General features: G+C 30.2%; 4 protein-coding genes across 4 annotated transcripts; 3 read left to right on the forward strand and 1 right to left on the reverse strand.

Annotated features, from left to right (window-relative positions):
- Nucleotides 1-2,389: 2,389 nt before the first annotated feature.
- On the forward strand, nucleotides 2,390-3,572 carry LOC132932549 (uncharacterized). Its single transcript, XM_060998935.1, has 2 exons — nucleotides 2,390-2,461; nucleotides 3,063-3,572. Exon 2 carries the CDS (start codon nucleotides 3,090-3,092, stop codon nucleotides 3,570-3,572), a length of 483 nt encoding a protein of 160 aa, XP_060854918.1. The 5' UTR covers nucleotides 2,390-2,461; nucleotides 3,063-3,089.
- A 123-nt stretch (nucleotides 3,573-3,695) lies between these two features.
- On the forward strand, nucleotides 3,696-5,042 carry LOC132932550 (52 kDa repressor of the inhibitor of the protein kinase-like). Its single transcript, XM_060998936.1, has one exon. The coding sequence runs from the start codon at nucleotides 3,696-3,698 to the stop codon at nucleotides 5,040-5,042; it is 1,347 nt and encodes a 448-aa protein (XP_060854919.1).
- Nucleotides 5,043-9,636: 4,594 nt separating this feature from the next.
- Nucleotides 9,637-12,189, reverse strand: LOC132936496 (transcription factor Adf-1-like). Its single transcript, XM_061003231.1, has 2 exons — nucleotides 11,909-12,189; nucleotides 9,637-10,180 (listed from the first exon to the last, which is right to left on the reverse strand). Exons 1-2 carry the CDS (start codon nucleotides 12,039-12,041, stop codon nucleotides 9,777-9,779), a joined length of 537 nt encoding a protein of 178 aa, XP_060859214.1. The 5' UTR covers nucleotides 12,042-12,189; the 3' UTR covers nucleotides 9,637-9,776.
- On the forward strand, nucleotides 12,155-14,636 carry LOC132932551 (uncharacterized). Its single transcript, XM_060998938.1, has 4 exons — nucleotides 12,155-12,253; nucleotides 12,997-13,176; nucleotides 13,253-13,558; nucleotides 13,830-14,636. The coding sequence occupies exons 1-4, from the start codon at nucleotides 12,155-12,157 to the stop codon at nucleotides 14,634-14,636; spliced, it is 1,392 nt and encodes a 463-aa protein (XP_060854921.1).
- Nucleotides 14,637-16,694: the final 2,058 nt, after the last annotated feature.

Below are 16,694 nucleotides of genomic sequence, written 5' to 3' on the forward strand. Positions count from 1 at the left end.
GACCGTTGATCGTTGACGAATGACAAGCTTAATATCGTATTATTATATCGTCGCACTCACACATCGTCGCCGTAGTATTAAAATATTGATAAACTTATGGAATTCCCAATGATTACTATATTTCCATCATTAAATTATTTATTTTAGTCTTAGAATTAGAACGACTTTATATTTACATCTCATAAAATACGCTGTAATCGTATGAACTATGAAATGTTGGTACTTCGGGGATATAACTAATAATAATAAATATATTAAACAAGCCAGCTTTATCAAGTAAAATCAAAATAATGCTGACAATATGGTTTTTCGACATACCTAGTGTTGATCACCAGACTTAACATTTTGAATATAGCTCACTTGATTTAAAAGGTTGGCAACCCCTTCCGATGAGAATAATACATAGAGTGGGGTGGGGCACACACGCGACTGTCTGAAATTTAGAAAAATAGCCAAAAATAAAAATAATATATATATAACACTGCAATAAAAAGCAAATACCTACGGTCAATGAGGAGGGGGGCATGTCCCCTGTGCCCCCCCTGGATACGCCACTGGATATAATATATGAAAGGGATATATTATATTCTTGCGATGAAGCATTTTTAAAAACAATTTTTTTATTGTTATTTTAATTGTTGTATTACACAAGTGCGTATATTGTTTTATAACATAGAGACCTGTGCAGTGTGCATCATTCATAATCATTTATTTTTTGGCAACGCGTCGTCGCCCGTCGGCCACGACGTTCTTATCTTATCTCCGTGGTAGCTGACCTTTATAAGATCATAATATCATAGACATATAAATTAAATTATATGTCTATGGATCATATACTAGTAATTAGTATAATATTATCTAAACTCTAAAGGTCTATCCTAACCTGGAAGTTCATACAATAAAGAGTTGTAAATTAGCGACGATTATACAATGTTGTGTTGTTTCAATAAAGTTAATTTTCATAATGTATAATATTCCGACTAGTTAATGCGGAAATTAAATAGCTTATATTGCTTTATGAGAGCATGTTAAAACGTAGTACCGAAAACCATACGAAGCGCGACATGTAATGAGTTCACATCAGGGACAACCAAAAATTTTTTTTGCGCTTTTTTAATTGTTTTTATGATAACTGATACAACAGTTAGTAACTTAGTAATTACCTGTGACCTACTTGAGGTGGTGTTAAGTCGAGGGATATATCCGATTAGCGGAGCGGAGCGACGGCGCCGAGGAGTGCATATCGACGAATGCCGCTTGCACAGCATCACTGACCACTGACGCATATCATGCGCATAAATCAGCCGGGTATCTAATATACACCGATGGTTCCGTGAACGCTTTATCTACACGGGCACACGGGTATCTTGACACAGCGTATAATATATTATATTATTATAAAGGGCTCTGAAGTCTGAGTGATAATTGATTTATCAATGTATCATGCACGAATAAAAATATACGCAAATATAGTAAAAATATAGTAAAAAGCGACGCCCCCATGGCCATATGATATATATATATAAAATATATAGACGGTTTTGATGAGAAAGGGTACAAGTCAAATTATACGATTTTCCAGGAGACAAAAAAAATGTAATAACTTATACTGTGAAGTAATTATATTTACAATAACTATTTTTATAATTTTTATATGCACTTTTTCGCACATAAAATGATAAATATGAGTATAAATTATTAAACAGGTGTTTATAGACGACTTATGTCCAGTTGCACTAGATACAGTGGCGTAACCAGGGGGAGGCTTAGAGGGCTTCAGCCCCCCCCCCCCCCCCCATTGGCCGTGTTATGGAATACATTTAATATTATAAAAGACAAAGTACAAACCATGATATTTCTAAAAACAGTGTTGAATACAACGTATTATCATTGATTATAAATACTATAAGTAATACTATAGTATTTATAATTAATGGTATTATCTTAAGTAACAACGAGCTATTATATTAAGCAAAAAATAAACGTTACGTATATGGTAACGATATAATATTATTTGATCGGTATGAACGTAGTAACGAACATTATGATACGACAACGAGTACGACAGTTATCTGTGGTGTACAGGACGGCGCATGACGTGATGCGACAAACGGACAAACAACACTAACACAGTCCTTACTCCGTAGTCTTTACTAAATAATATAGCTACTACTTTTTCTATTTTCTGTACAGTTTTTTGAGAATAATGTCTGAGAAAAGACCTAATGTGTTTTCTGTATTCAATTTAAAAAAAAAGAAAGTTGAGTCTGTCGTAAGTAAATATTATAATAATTAATAAGTAATAAATTTGTATGTGGTAGGTAGCAAAAAATAGATTAGTATAATTATATTTTTTTTAGGATGGTTGCAATAATATTGAAATAAAAAAGACAGCCTTTTGCCCGATGGTATAGAAGTTGACAATCCTAATTTATTAAAAAATGAGACCCTGAAAAGTACAGTAAGTCATTTTAAATTATTTAATATTTATAGAGTAATAGAGCATTGTAATTTATAATAGTTATATAATGTGTATCGTTGCATTACTAAGTACAATTCATTTGGTGCAAATTTTTATTAGATATTAATTATTGATAAAATTAAAATTAACTATTATTTGCTTTGCTGTCTTTGTAAGTTTTAAATCATAGACATTGTATATTTTATTCTTAGTCTTTATCAATGCCTGCTTTGACTGAAAATGAAATTTACAAGAATGATATTGCTTGCTTCATAATGGACCGAACGCTGAAAAAATCTGAAATTGTTGATTGTTTAAAAAACATTTGGATACCTCCATTAGATTTTAATTTTCCAGAGAATATAGAAGGCAAACAAAAAAGAAAATTTCAGCATAAGTATTTAACACAATATTCTTGGCTTGCTTATAGTGATATACATAAAGGAGCCTATTGTAAATTTTGCGTTTTGTTTGCTTTTTCTGGTGGTGGAATAGGCAGACAGGTAAATTTATGCTTACATACTAAACCTATATACCTAATGATTTTTACCTTACTCTTGAAAATACAACATATTAATTAAAACTTAATACATAATTTTAGAATTTGGGAAAATTAGTAACTGCACCTATGTTAAAGTTTAAAAATGCTAAGAATGACTTCAACAAACATTCAAAAACAGAATATCATCTTCTTTCTGTTCAAAGAGCAAATGACTTCCTAATCAATTTTGAAAGTGGGTTTGAAAAAACAGTTGATGTACTCTTTGATAAACATCTACAACAATCGATTGAAAGCAACAAAAAAAGGCTGATACCAATTGTTAAGACAATATTATTCTGTGCTAGAAATAATTTACCGTTGCGTGGTCATCGAGAAGCTGGTTCTTTATCATTAGAAAGTGTGAGAAGTTCTTGTACAGTTGGTGAACAAGGTATTCTTCGTGCACTTCTGGCTTTTCGTGTCGACAGTGGTGATACAGAACTTCAAAGACACTTTGAAACTTCCCCTAAAAACTGCACAATGATCAGCCCCAAAGTCCAGAATGAAATAATTGATGTAATTGGTGATGTAATTGTAGGGAAAATAGTTGAACGAGTCAAACAATTTTGATTTTTTTCATTACTATGTGATGAAACTACTGACATTAGCACTACTGAACAGATGACAGTATGTATACGATATGTAGATACGTCATCTTGGATACTTAGAGAAGATTTTCTGGGATTTGTAAAAATGACTTCAACTACTGGTTTAGCAATAAAAGATGCAATATTAATAAAACTTAAAGAAGTTGGTCTTAGCATAGATAATCTTAGAGGACAAGGTTATGATGGAGGAGCAAACATGTCTGGTAAACATAATGGTGTCCAAAGTCTAATTTTAAATGAGCAACCACTAGCATTCTATACGCATTGTTTTAGCCACTCTTTGAACCTTTGCTTATACAAGGCCTGTAATGTTCCCTCGGTCAAAAATATGATGGGAATTGTATCAAGTATTGCTGCTTTTTTTTCTGCTTCAGCTAAGAGAGCTGATAAATTGAAATCAGTTATTTTAGGCGATAGCAATAATTCACAAAAAAAAGAAAAATTGAAAACACTGTGCGAGATACGTTGGATTGAGCGTCATGACGCATTGATTACATTTAAACAATTTTATGTTTATGTAGTGCATGCTCTTGAAGATATTTCACATGATCCTAATCCTGAAAGCTCATGCAAAGCAGCATTATATTTAAATTCAGTGACAAAAATTGATTTTCTCGTTGCACTTGAAGTTACAGTAACTTGTTTTGCCTACACTTTGCAACTCAGTATTTCTCTTCAGAGCAAACAACAAGATATTTCTAAAGCATTATCCGACGTAATGGTTATTCGCAGTGCACTAGAAGAGCTTCGAGAAGGTGCAGATGGACACTTTAAACAAATTTTTAAGGATGTTTCTGATATTGCAAATTTAGCGAATGTAGAAATATGCATGCCTCGGATATGTGGTAGGCAAACACAAAGAATAAATATAAATTCAAAAGATCCAGAGACATACTTCAAAGTATCAGTGTTTCTTCCTTTTCTTGATTTCATCCTTCAAGAATTGGATGCACGATTTAATCAACGACTAAGCGATATAATACCTTTACAGGGACTTATTCCATCAAATTTTAGTATGTACGACGATGAAACTATATTGAAGGCTTCTATCTATGCTCAAGATCTTTCAACTGATGATGATTCTATTCTTAAAGCAGAGTTGCGCATTTGGAGACACCAATGGAAAAATATGCAAATTATACCAGATTCGGCCATTGTTACCTTACCCCATTGCACAGCTATCGTACCAAATATTAAAATACTCTTACAATTGTTTGCAACATTGCCAGTCACCTCAGCCACACCCGAACGTACGTTTTCAACACTAAAACGATTAAAAACATATTTACGGTCAACCATGTCGGAAGAACGACTCAATGGATTGGCATTAACAAATATTAACAAAAAAGAACAATTGAGTGAGGATGAAATAATTAAATTATTTTCCAAAAAGGCACACAGAAGGATGCAACTAGAAGACTGGAGCAAATAATGTAAAAAATAAAATATTTATTTTGAATTTGAAGTTATATAAAATAAAATAATTTATAATTTATAGTATAACATATTTTGTATATCACTAATATATTATGTATGACGTATGTGTTATGTTATATAATAATGAAATATTACAATTAACTGCAATAAGACTTTATTGAAAATTGTTTGTTATGATGATGTCAAATTTTGATTTACTTTGTTTAGCCCCCCCCCCCCCCCCCCCCCATTCGAAAATCCTGGGTACGCCACTGACTAGATATTTTAAAATATATTGACTTATGTCTTTTATCACATTTGACTTAATACTTTTATCACAAATAAATTTCAATACTATTTGTGAGAAAGGGCATAAGTAACAAAAAAATGAAAATTAATAATATATTGTTATTTTAAAATATTACTAACTCATATTTCAAAATAATTGAATACAAACCAATAGAAATTCTTTTCTCAGGAAAATAAATGTTGAGTTCATTAATAAAATATAGCTAACAAAAAAAATATTAAATGTTAATAATATTAAGATAGAAGTAAAAACATATTATTATTTTAAACATTTCTTAAAACATTACAAAATAAAGCTTATACAACTTAGTGAGATCCTTACTTCAGGAATAACATTAAATAAAAAGTAAAACAATTGATAAAAAGTAAAAACATAATATTTATTATAGTGAAATATGTAACATTATAATCACATAATAGGTATTTATAACTATCTAACATTTTAAGAGTATTAAAAAATAAAACTTTAATGATTTATTGATATCCTTACTTTAGGAACATAATCATAACATAATAATAATAGTTTATAGAAAATTGAAATAAAAACAATTAATAAAAAATGATAAACACATTAGGTACCTAATTAATATCTTACTCGTCGTCTTCATCCGACACAATAGGATCATTTAAATTCTCCTTGGTTTTTAATTGTTTATAAAAATCATGATACAATTCAGGAATGAATTGTAATAATGATAGTAAATCCCTTTTTTTTTCAAGTGTTACAGGTAAATCATTATTATAAGCTTTAGGTATGGTTGGTAATGGGTTGGAAATAGCATTTCTTCGAGATAAACTTAAACATTCAAATACTGCATCTTCTTTCAATGAAGTTTTGTAGTATACCAAATCTTTATTACACTTTTTATATCTAAACCACTTGGCATCTCTGAACAAAAACAACTGCCCAACAACATTTTTTTTTTTTAAATTGATATTTTGATTTTAATAAGCTATTGAAATCTAGAAAATGAGTTTGATTTGTTTCAATGACACTAAATTCATCTTTCCCAGCATAACGAATCAATTGTGCCCAATCATGAGGATGGTTGATAGGAGCAGAGAAACGTTTCTTAGCTTTTTCTATACGTGCATGGTCAGAGTCGCACTCCATTCGCGTGTGCCCTGGTACCATGAATTTGTGGTCTATAATTTGTATTTTGTCTTGCTATTCCAAAAAAGCCAAGCACATAGCCATAAATATAGTATTTTTATTTTGGCCTGGACAGCAGTCACTATACATTATAACATGAGATATATTTGGTGGTAGATTTGATAAGTACTGGAAAACACAAGACCCAATATCGTTGGCACCTCTTTTAGCAATAGTTTCATTCCAAATATAACAATATGCATGTGATGTTAAAACATTATGTACTGTAACATTAAATGTCCATAACTGTCTTTTGTAGAAGGCCACAGATGATTCCAAGTTGGGAGTTGGAAGGCATTGTTGAAGATCAAATGCTATCACACATATATCATCAGTTACTAAACTAGAGTCTTTCCTTTTTGATTCATATGCATCTTCTGCTTCTTCGTGGTGCTTACTTCTTTTAATAATCAATTCAGCCTTTTGTTCATTTGTGCACCTGTTGTTGACAATTTGTATATTTAAGCTGTCACATTGGGAACAAGTGTCCTTTTTTGGATTTTTTATTTTCAAACCAGATTTTTTAAAATGTTTTTCATACAACCAACGACTGACTGACTCATTTGTAGTTTTTTTATAATCATAATTTTCTTATTTTTTGGTGTACTTTTTCCTCTCTTATCTGGAGACATTTTTTGAGCAGGAGATAAAAGTTTTTGTGTACACATTTTTTGAATGAATTTTGGAGTTTCACCAAATATGTTTTAGAAACATAACTTGCAAATAATAACCATTTCATTGTCCTTTGGAACATGATATTGATATGTCATTTGTATATTTTTTTGCTTTTCTGGAGTGTCTCTTCTCTTTCTAGTAACTGCTTTTTTAGTTGGTCTTATGAGATTAGATATATATGTTATCCGCCTATCATAAGATTTCATCGACCAGTAAATATTGAAAAATGTTTGTTGTAAATCCCAATTAATTTTAGTCTTACATCTTAGTCTACAGTCAGTTAAAGGTCTACACGACCTATTACTAGCTTTCCTTTATTAGTAACATATTGCTCCCCACAATTTCTTTTTTCTTTCCTGTTTTGTCTATAAAGTCTGGTATCTCCCTTTTTGCTGATTTTATTTTTTCTGCTATGACTAACATTTTCAACATTCCCATCACTCTCAATATTTTCAATTATTCCAAGACTTTCAACATTTTCAACATTCCCATCACTTTCAATATTTTCAATTATTCCAAGACTTTCAACATTTTCAACATTACCATAATTTTCAATATTGTCAATTATTCCAAGACTTTCAACATTTTCAACACTTTCTATATTCATAGCAAAATCTAAGACATAAAATCAGAATAAAATATTTGATATACCTATGTAAATCACTATATTTATCAGGGTCAAGAGTAAATTGAATTAGTAATAATTAAGTAAATTATATTATTTATTAATAGGTGTGTGTATTAATATATTATAGTGTATAATGATTATTATTAGGTATTAATTATATTATTAAGTAAATTATACCTACATATAGTTACACAAAACTAGAATTATTATAAAATTCATTAATAAAAATAAATTGTCTTAAAGCTTATAATTTTTGTTTTTTTATTTTTGCATGGAGGGGGCAGGGTATTGTAAGGGAGATGGAGAAAAATAAATTAACTGTTTTGGACAAAAAATAAATTTTAACTTAACATTATGGTAACATACAAATCAAAAGTAATTTAACAGTATAGATAAATCTTCAAACACATTGTAAGATAAATAAAACTAATAATAAAGTAGATTGGTAATGGTACTTAAAACTTAAGTAGTTTTATATTATTAATAGAGAAGAAAAATTTGGATTTTCAAAGAAGACACATTTCTATAAATTTAAATTCATTAAGTTTCATAATTTTTTGTACATAAATTACAACTACTAAGTATAAATAATTAATACCTGGTTCAAAAACATGCTCTGGTGTTCCTAATACTACACTAACATCATTGTCATAGTCAGGTGTCTCTTGTACTATTATTTCAAAATCTTCACCATTTAAGGTCCTTTCACACACATCCGATCCGGGGCCGTTACGAGTCCGATCAGATTTTTTCCATTCCTAGTAGTTTCCGAGGACTTAGTTCATATATACCCGGGCCGTCTCCGTTCCGATTTTAATTTTAGTTGCTTCATTTTTACACAGTACACAGTACGCAGTAGTATAGAACAGTTTTCATCAAGAGTTCCTATTCATCATGGTTGAATTTAGCCAAGAAGAGTTAATTATTATAGCACTATTACTTGACGAAGAAGAAGAAGAAGAAAATAAATCTAAAATAAGTATTACAAATAAGCGGAAAAGAACTGTGTGGGTTCATGATCTGTGGAAAAAAAGGAAAACCGAAGGCGAATTTACTTTGTATAACGGTCTAATTGATGATGAACAAAAGTCTTATGAATATTTCCGTATGTCTCAATACACGTTTAATGTCTTACATGAAAAGTTGGAAAATTTAATAACAAAGAAGGAAACTCATTGGAGAAAACCTATACCGTCAAAGGAAAGATTAGCTGTATGCTTAAGGTAAGTAATCGACACAAAATTTAAATTAGTAATACCCAATTTTGAATCATATTTCTTATGTTAAAATTAGATAACATGAATAACATTTTGTTATTAAAAAAAGTGTTATTAACTGATATTAAGTACCTTCTTAATTATTTAAATATTAAAATAAATAAAATCTGTTAGATAACAAAATAAATCTTACAAAAAAAAAGAAAAGTATAAATGTTTATAAATTAGTAATACTCAATTTTGAATCATATTTATGTTAAAATTAGACAGCGTGAATTACATTTTGTTATTAAAAAAACGTGTTATTAACTGATATTAAGTACCTTCTTAATTATTTAAATATTAAAATAAAATAAAATCTGTTAGATAACAAAATAAATCTTACAAATAAAAAAGAAAAATATAAAAAACTATTAATTGAAATTATTAATTTTTTTTTAATGTTAAATATTACGAAATTATTGGTGTTGATTTTCATTTCCAAAGGTCGTAAACGCACTTGGTGTAAATATTGTATTGTCTGGTTGTATAATTTGTGGAGATTGTGACTGAGAATAGTTGCTGTACAATGAGTTAGATGACACTGATGGAGAAGGTTGATTATTAGGAGCACATGATTGTTGTTTGTTTAAAATGTTGGACATTTCAATGTCTTGAACGGTATTAAATATTCTAGATTTTGCCAAATTTAAAGAATAAGGATCAAATGTCTTCAATGTAGCACCAATACCTTTGAGAAACGCATCTACAGGATCAATATCACTTTCTTTACTTGTTTCTTTTTTTTCCAATAAGTATTTCATAAGACTTGTAGAAGCTGTTTCTGGTTGTTGGCAAGCTTTGTTTCTTTTTTATTGTATTTTGTTTTTTCCAAATGTTATCATTAACACTTTGATTTGTTTTTAAATTGTCATTGTTCATAGAAGTATCGTTTTGGGCATCATGTATTTCTTCTGTGTTTCCATCTTCTTCAGAGCTGTCACTAAGATTACATGATAAATTTGTAATAGTGTCTCGTTCTTGTAAAAACTCTTGTAAAAACTGCAAGTTATCTTCATATTTATATTTCTTAATTTTTTTTGGTGCAGCTTGTCCCGATATGGTTTTGTTTCGTTTTATTGCTCTCCTATATTGATCTCTTAAATTGTTCCATCGATTTTTGCATGCAATAGCTATCAAACAATTAATATAATTCAAAATCAATAAAAAATGTCATTTTTGAGTACAAATTAATCTTTAGCTTGGGTGGTCAAAAGTTAAAAATTCCAAGTACTTAAAAAAAAAATAGGAACTCACTCTGCTATGTAGTAGGGTTGTCCTTGAGTAGGTCACTGTGATATATATGAAGGTGTTAAAATTTAATTAAATAAAAAATAACGTAATATTTTGAAAAAAAAATCATGCAAAGAAAATGTCACTTTAAACATCTGGTAGAAGTTTCTAGTTTTATGACTTATACTTTTTGAATAAAAACAAATATCAAAAATCGTTAGAGGCCTAATCGTTATTTTACTTGACCACTACTATACAGCAGAGTGACTTACCCAGTTTTTTTTATGAGGAACCTTTATTACATTTTCAAGTTCTTTATCTAATAAAAATATTATTTTAAATTATTTTAAAATTATAGGTACTTAGCAACCGGAGATTCGATGAGAAGTATTTCATTTAGTTATCGTTTAGGAGTTTCTACGGTATATACAATTATTATAGAGGTATGTAATGCAATTATTGAAATTATGCCCGAAGTCATGGCTGCACCAAATGAACAAAAATGGAAAGAAATAGCTTCAGAATTTTGGACTTCCTGGAATTTTCCAAATTGCTTAGGTGCAATCGATGGGAAGCATGTAACAATTCAAGCACCTCCTAACAGCGGCTCACAGTATTTTTGTTACAAAAAAACATTTTCTGTTGTATTATTAGCACTGGTCGACGCGCATTACAATTTTATAGCTGTAGATGTAGGAAGCTATGGCAAAAATAGCGATGGTGGTATTTTAAACCACTCAATGTTGGGAAAAGCTTTAGAGCAAAATAAACTGGATATACCAGAAAAAGCAGCATTGCCAGGTACAACAAATGAAGTACCATTCGTTATAATTGGGGACGAAGCATTCCCCTTAAAAACTTATTTGTTAAGACCCTATCCTGGCAAAAATCTTGATTGCAATGAAAAAAGAATATATAATTATCGAATTTGTCGTGCTAGGAGAGTCGTAGAGAACGCCTTTGGAATATTATCACAAAAATTTCGAATATATAATAGGCGAATTCAAGCCAATCCTAAAAATGTTGATGTCATAATAATATCTACATGCATACTGCATAATTTTATTAAAAAGTACGATGGTAAACTAACCTATATACGTGATAATCAGCAATTCAATGCAGATCAATTAAGTGTAACTACATTAACAAATATTCCTATTCGAGGAGGAAAAGCAACTCGGGAACCATTTTTTATAAGAAACACTTTTAAGGATTTTTTTAACTCGTCCATAGGGTCAATCCCATGGCAAAATAATGTTTAATTTTTTTTTTAAATTTTTTATAAATTTGTTATTCAATAAAACAATTAATGTTAAGTATTAGTTAAGATTATAATAGGGTTCATTTCAGTATACAAATTGAAATTGTAATAAATACTACTACACATTTATATAATTTTCTAAAATTAGTAACTAAATAATAATAATTTATAATATAATTTATATTATGTTACTTCTATTTCTAATTTCTACTTAAATATATATTATATATTATATATATAATACAATATATTTTATATATTATTATTATATATTATATTATATTATATATTATATATATTAATTATATCTATTATATTATGTTACTTCTACTTTAATAAATTACTTATTTAATATTTTAAAACTTACTGGTTTGATTTAGTTCATCAGCAATACTTTTCCAAACTTTATCCTTACATGTACTGTCACTATATTTTGAATGACTCAAGTCATATAGTTCGGTATGCGTTCTTACGAGTTCAATTAATTTTTCGTTGTTCATCTTGAGATTTGTAAAGAAAATTTAGTGAATAGTGTCTTAAAAAAACGAGTATATACTGACAACTGAATGTACTAATTGACGTATACAAAATAATAAAAATTAAAAACTTCTCAATGATAGGTGCCGAACATACACAATCATGCACATTGACTTCGGATGCCTGTTCAGGCATATTCATACATGCATATTCATGGATATGCATGTTCCTACAGGTTCGATTCGGCACCGTTCCGTATCCAAACTTGACCGAGCTCGGACGGAAAATCGGTCAGCGACAAATTTTTTTTGATCGGATAGAACTCGGAAAGCTCGGATCGGACTCGGATCGGACGTTTGTGAACATATTCACTAGAATACATCAAGTTTATATTTCCGAGTACACGGATGCCCTGACGGATCGGACTCGGAACGGACCCGGATCGGATGTGTGTGAAAGGACCTTTAATGTTATCGGTATCCGGATATTTCACCGCGCGACTATTCACCGCCAACATTTCACCGCATTTACAACTCACCGCGTGTACAATTCACCGCGCATACAATTCATCGCAGTTTTTTTTTTGATAATGTAAAAATGTAATAAGCCAATTTATCAGTCGATGTCTATATATTAAATTACGAAATGGCATTTTTGATATGATGAGCCATTAAGTTTATCTTACTGATATAAATTGATTGAACAAATTGAAACCTTATCCAAAATTCTAAATTTAAAAATAACCAGATACGTTTAACTGTACGATTACACACGTTACTGATTATTGAATTATTGTGTCGGCATCGTCCACTACGTATATCGACGTTTACAAGAGTGTTTCATTTTATAATCATGAATAATATATCGTATATTAAAAGTGAACGGGGTAAAGATAAATTAATATTAAAAGGGTACATTTATATACTTGAAAAACAAGGTTTAAATAAATTAATATGGAAGTGTGAAAATTATCAGAAGATAAAATGTAAAGGACGTTTGCATGTTTGTAATGACGAAATTATAAAAGAATTTAAACATAATCATGTGCCGGACTGTGCAAAAGTTGAAGTATGCAAAGCAATCAACGAATTAAAAGAAAAAGCTATCGAACGACCCGATTTAAGAACACGTGCAGTACTAGGTTCAATTTCGACATCTGTAAGTACACTTATTTAAAATACTTCTTTTATTAATTGTAAAACTATTCTATTTCATAATATTATACATCTTGTAGTTAACTACTTCAGCAACAGCGCATTTACCTAAATTAAGTTCTCTTAAACGAACGATTCGGCGGATAAGAAATGAGGAAGATACTTCACCACCAAACCCAAAATCACTAAGTGATTTAATGATTCCCCAAAAATACCAATTGACGAACGATGAACAACCATTTTTACTGTACGATAGTGGTCCAGGAGAAGACCGAATACTATTATTTTCGACCGAAAGAAATTTACGTCTTATGGAAAACTGTAAACATTGGTATGCAGACGGAACATTTTCGACATCGCCTTCATTGTTTACTCAAATATATACGGTAACTGTTTTAAATTATTTTTTAATATATTAGTATATTTTAAATAAAAGGCTATGGTGAACTAATAAGGGTATAAATAATAATAGGTATATAACCGATAAAACGTTAAATTTAATTACTTTACTTGTTATTTAGAGATAAATGTATTAAAGTTACTTTACTCGTTACTCAAAAAATATTGTAATGAAATTACTTTAATTTTCGAATAGAAAAATTAAGTTATATCATAATTATTGTAACTAAATGTGTAAATTACTATATGATTTTACAGATACATGGTGTACAGTACAGTAATGTTTTCCCATCAGTGTTTGCATTATTACCAAATAAAATGGAATCTACATATTGTCGCCTATTCGAAGCATTGAAATCAATAAAACCTGAATTGAATCCGGACACGATTATGATTGATTTCAAGAAAGCGGCCATGAATGCCATTTCAAAAACATTTCCAGTTACAAAAATTCGAGGTTGTTTTTTTCATTTTACACAGTCTGTTTGGAGACACGTTCAACAAGCTGGACTTCAACAAAAATATACTGAAGATTCAGAATTCGCTCTACAAATCAGAATGATGACTGCCCTTAGTTTTGTACCTGTAGCTAATGTTGAACAGGCTTTCAATGATTTGATGGATACTAGTTACTACACAACAAATGAAGAACTTTTAACTCCAATGGTTAATTATTTCGAAGACACGTGGATTGGTCGTATGGACCGTAGGAACAGAAGAAAGCCAGCCTTATTCCCGATCAATTTGTGGAACTGTTATGCTTATTTAGCAGAAAACATTCCAAGAACAAACAATTCTGTCGAAGGTTGGCATAATAGTTTTTCATCCACATTAAATGTAATTCATCCTAGTATTTGGAAGTGTATTGAGGCGTTTAAAAAAGAAGAATCATTAAATAAAATCCATGTTGAACAGTTTATAGCCGGGCATTCAATGGGTGTTAAAAGAACATACAAAGACTTTGCTGAAAGGTTAAAAAATGTGTGTGATGACTATCATAATAGAATAACAGAAGATTATTTAAGAGGCATAGCCCATAATTTTCAGTTAAATGTTTTTGCATAAACTAATTTATAAGTTTTAATTAAATGAACAATAATTATACTAAATGTATTTGCATAAACTAATTTATAAGTTTTAATTAAATGAACAATAATTATACTATTATATTATTATTTACTCATTAATAAATTTTACTATATCCACGACGAATTGTAACCGCGGTGAATTATACATGCGGTGATGAGACAGAGTTCGGGTCTCGTATTTGGTATGCTGGTTGACTCGTATCCTGCGTATGGGCGTTGGCTTTCCAGGAAAGATACGTATGTGACGGCACCTTCTATAGTTTAATTGTTTTCTCTACACTTTAGCAACGACCTCCGCATGTTATACTAATTTCCGTATTAGTTATAGTGTCAAATATTATTAGAAACGTGCGGCGCGCTGTACATAGTTAATATATGACTACTTAATACGTAGGTACGTAACATAGACAATAAAAGCAATAGCTGTGTATATCAATTTGTTATTTACCTTTAAATTAACTGTTTATTAATTTGATTTTATGCTCTTTACTATGTAGTAGGTACATAATATATTGCAGTATTTAGGTGAGTCAGATTTGGTAATCATAAATTTAAAGTTAAATTGTATAATGATATGGCTATACTATTTGATATTACTTAATATGTAGGTAGGTATTGTATATTTAATCATGAGCATAAAATCAAATTAATAAATAGATAATTAAAAGGTAAATAACAAATAATTGATATGCACAGCTATTGCTTTTATTGTCTACATTTATTGGGTTAGATATTAAATAAATAATACCTTTACTACGTAGTAGGTACTTAATATATTACAGTTTTTAGGTGAGTCAAATTTGGTAAACAAAAATTTAGTGTAGCATACAAAATATACCTACCCGTAGTATAGTCATACACTCTGCGTTGAAGTATTCAAACGTTTGTCACATCCATCGTGGAGTTAGGATATTATCATATAATTTAACTAACCCAACCACCGTCTCAACTCTTAACGTTTAGACATTTATTTAATAAGTATGCAATTACCTAAAATATAACACCTTTCTAGGCAGTAGATAAAAGAGTAGATCAAAGAGTAGATCAAAGTGTATACGTAATCGTACATAGTACGCGCCGCGTACCATTAATAATAATAATAGCGTATGCGCTGCGTGTGTAGTAGTACAACGAATATCAAGCGCGTGACCATGGACGGCGTGCGTCAATATATATATATTATGCCTACGTATATAAATAACTCGTATAATATGTCCGTATAGATCTTGTGTGGTTATATGGAATAAAACACCACAAATGCACAACAACAACACATATATGTCTGACATCCGGCCGTGTGTAGAGCGTGTGACAATCCCACGGTAGGCCTAACCGCAAGAAGACCATATATGGTTATCCAGAGTAAAGTAGTGACAGGGACTGAACCATCGAGGAGAGCTGATGGACAAGCGTTCATCAGACGAACAACCGACGAGCTTAGGAACAGTCATCAGGAACTATATAGTCACATCTCGCTAGATTTTAGTCGTATAATTGGACTTAGAATAATTTTTATATATCAATAACAGTTAAATAAATTAAATAAACGTAACTATATTATACTTTAAACTCAAGTTCTACATTTCTACCTTCATCCTTCTATTCATTGACTGGGGCACGTTACAATGTTAATATGTGAACAGACAGAGTCACACGGTCTAAAGGAATACGCTGTGTGGACAGTTTTGAGCCCGAGCGAGCCCCTACTGTGTCTCGCTGTCTGTATAAGAGTCAGTGTAGTACTGTCAGACCATCGAGCAGAACCTCTGTTAATCTTTTAAGTCTAATAAGTATTCTGTACAACTAAATTTCTTTTAAAATTGATTATATTAATAAAGTATTAGTGATAACTCATACACCACGTATTTCTTTATTAACGAACAAACTCGGTTTTGGAGACGTCCATAACAATGGTATCTGCAGCATTATAATTTTTAATTTCCTCAACCAATCAAGTCACCTAAGAACTGTAATGAATTAAGTGGGTACTATATAGTTATATTGTACTATTGTCTATTCAAGTAAAGAACCATAT

Source organism: Metopolophium dirhodum, chromosome 1 (genome assembly GCF_019925205.1).
Source record: "Metopolophium dirhodum isolate CAU chromosome 1, ASM1992520v1, whole genome shotgun sequence".
NCBI classification, from domain to species: Eukaryota; Metazoa; Arthropoda; class Insecta; order Hemiptera; family Aphididae; genus Metopolophium; species Metopolophium dirhodum.

Excerpts from the sequence above, each read along its gene's own strand:
- LOC132932549 (XM_060998935.1), top strand. The coding sequence starts at position 3,090 with ATGTTAAAGTTTAAAAATGCTAAGAATGACTTCAACAAACATTCAAAA.
- LOC132932550 (XM_060998936.1), top strand. The coding sequence starts at position 3,696 with ATGACTTCAACTACTGGTTTAGCAATAAAAGATGCAATATTAATAAAA.
- LOC132936496 (XM_061003231.1), bottom strand. The coding sequence starts at position 12,041 with ATGAACAACGAAAAATTAATTGAACTCGTAAGAACGCATACCGAACTA. Across the intron at positions 10,181-11,908 it reads TGATGAACTAAATCAAACCA|CTATTGCATGCAAAAATCGA; the intron begins GTAAGTTTTAAA and ends ATTGTTTGATAG.
- LOC132932551 (XM_060998938.1), top strand. The coding sequence starts at position 12,155 with ATGATAGGTGCCGAACATACACAATCATGCACATTGACTTCGGATGCC. Across the intron at positions 12,254-12,996 it reads GGATATGCATGTTCCTACAG|ATAAAATGTAAAGGACGTTT; the intron begins GTTCGATTCGGC and ends AATTATCAGAAG. Across the intron at positions 13,177-13,252 it reads TAGGTTCAATTTCGACATCT|TTAACTACTTCAGCAACAGC; the intron begins GTAAGTACACTT and ends TACATCTTGTAG.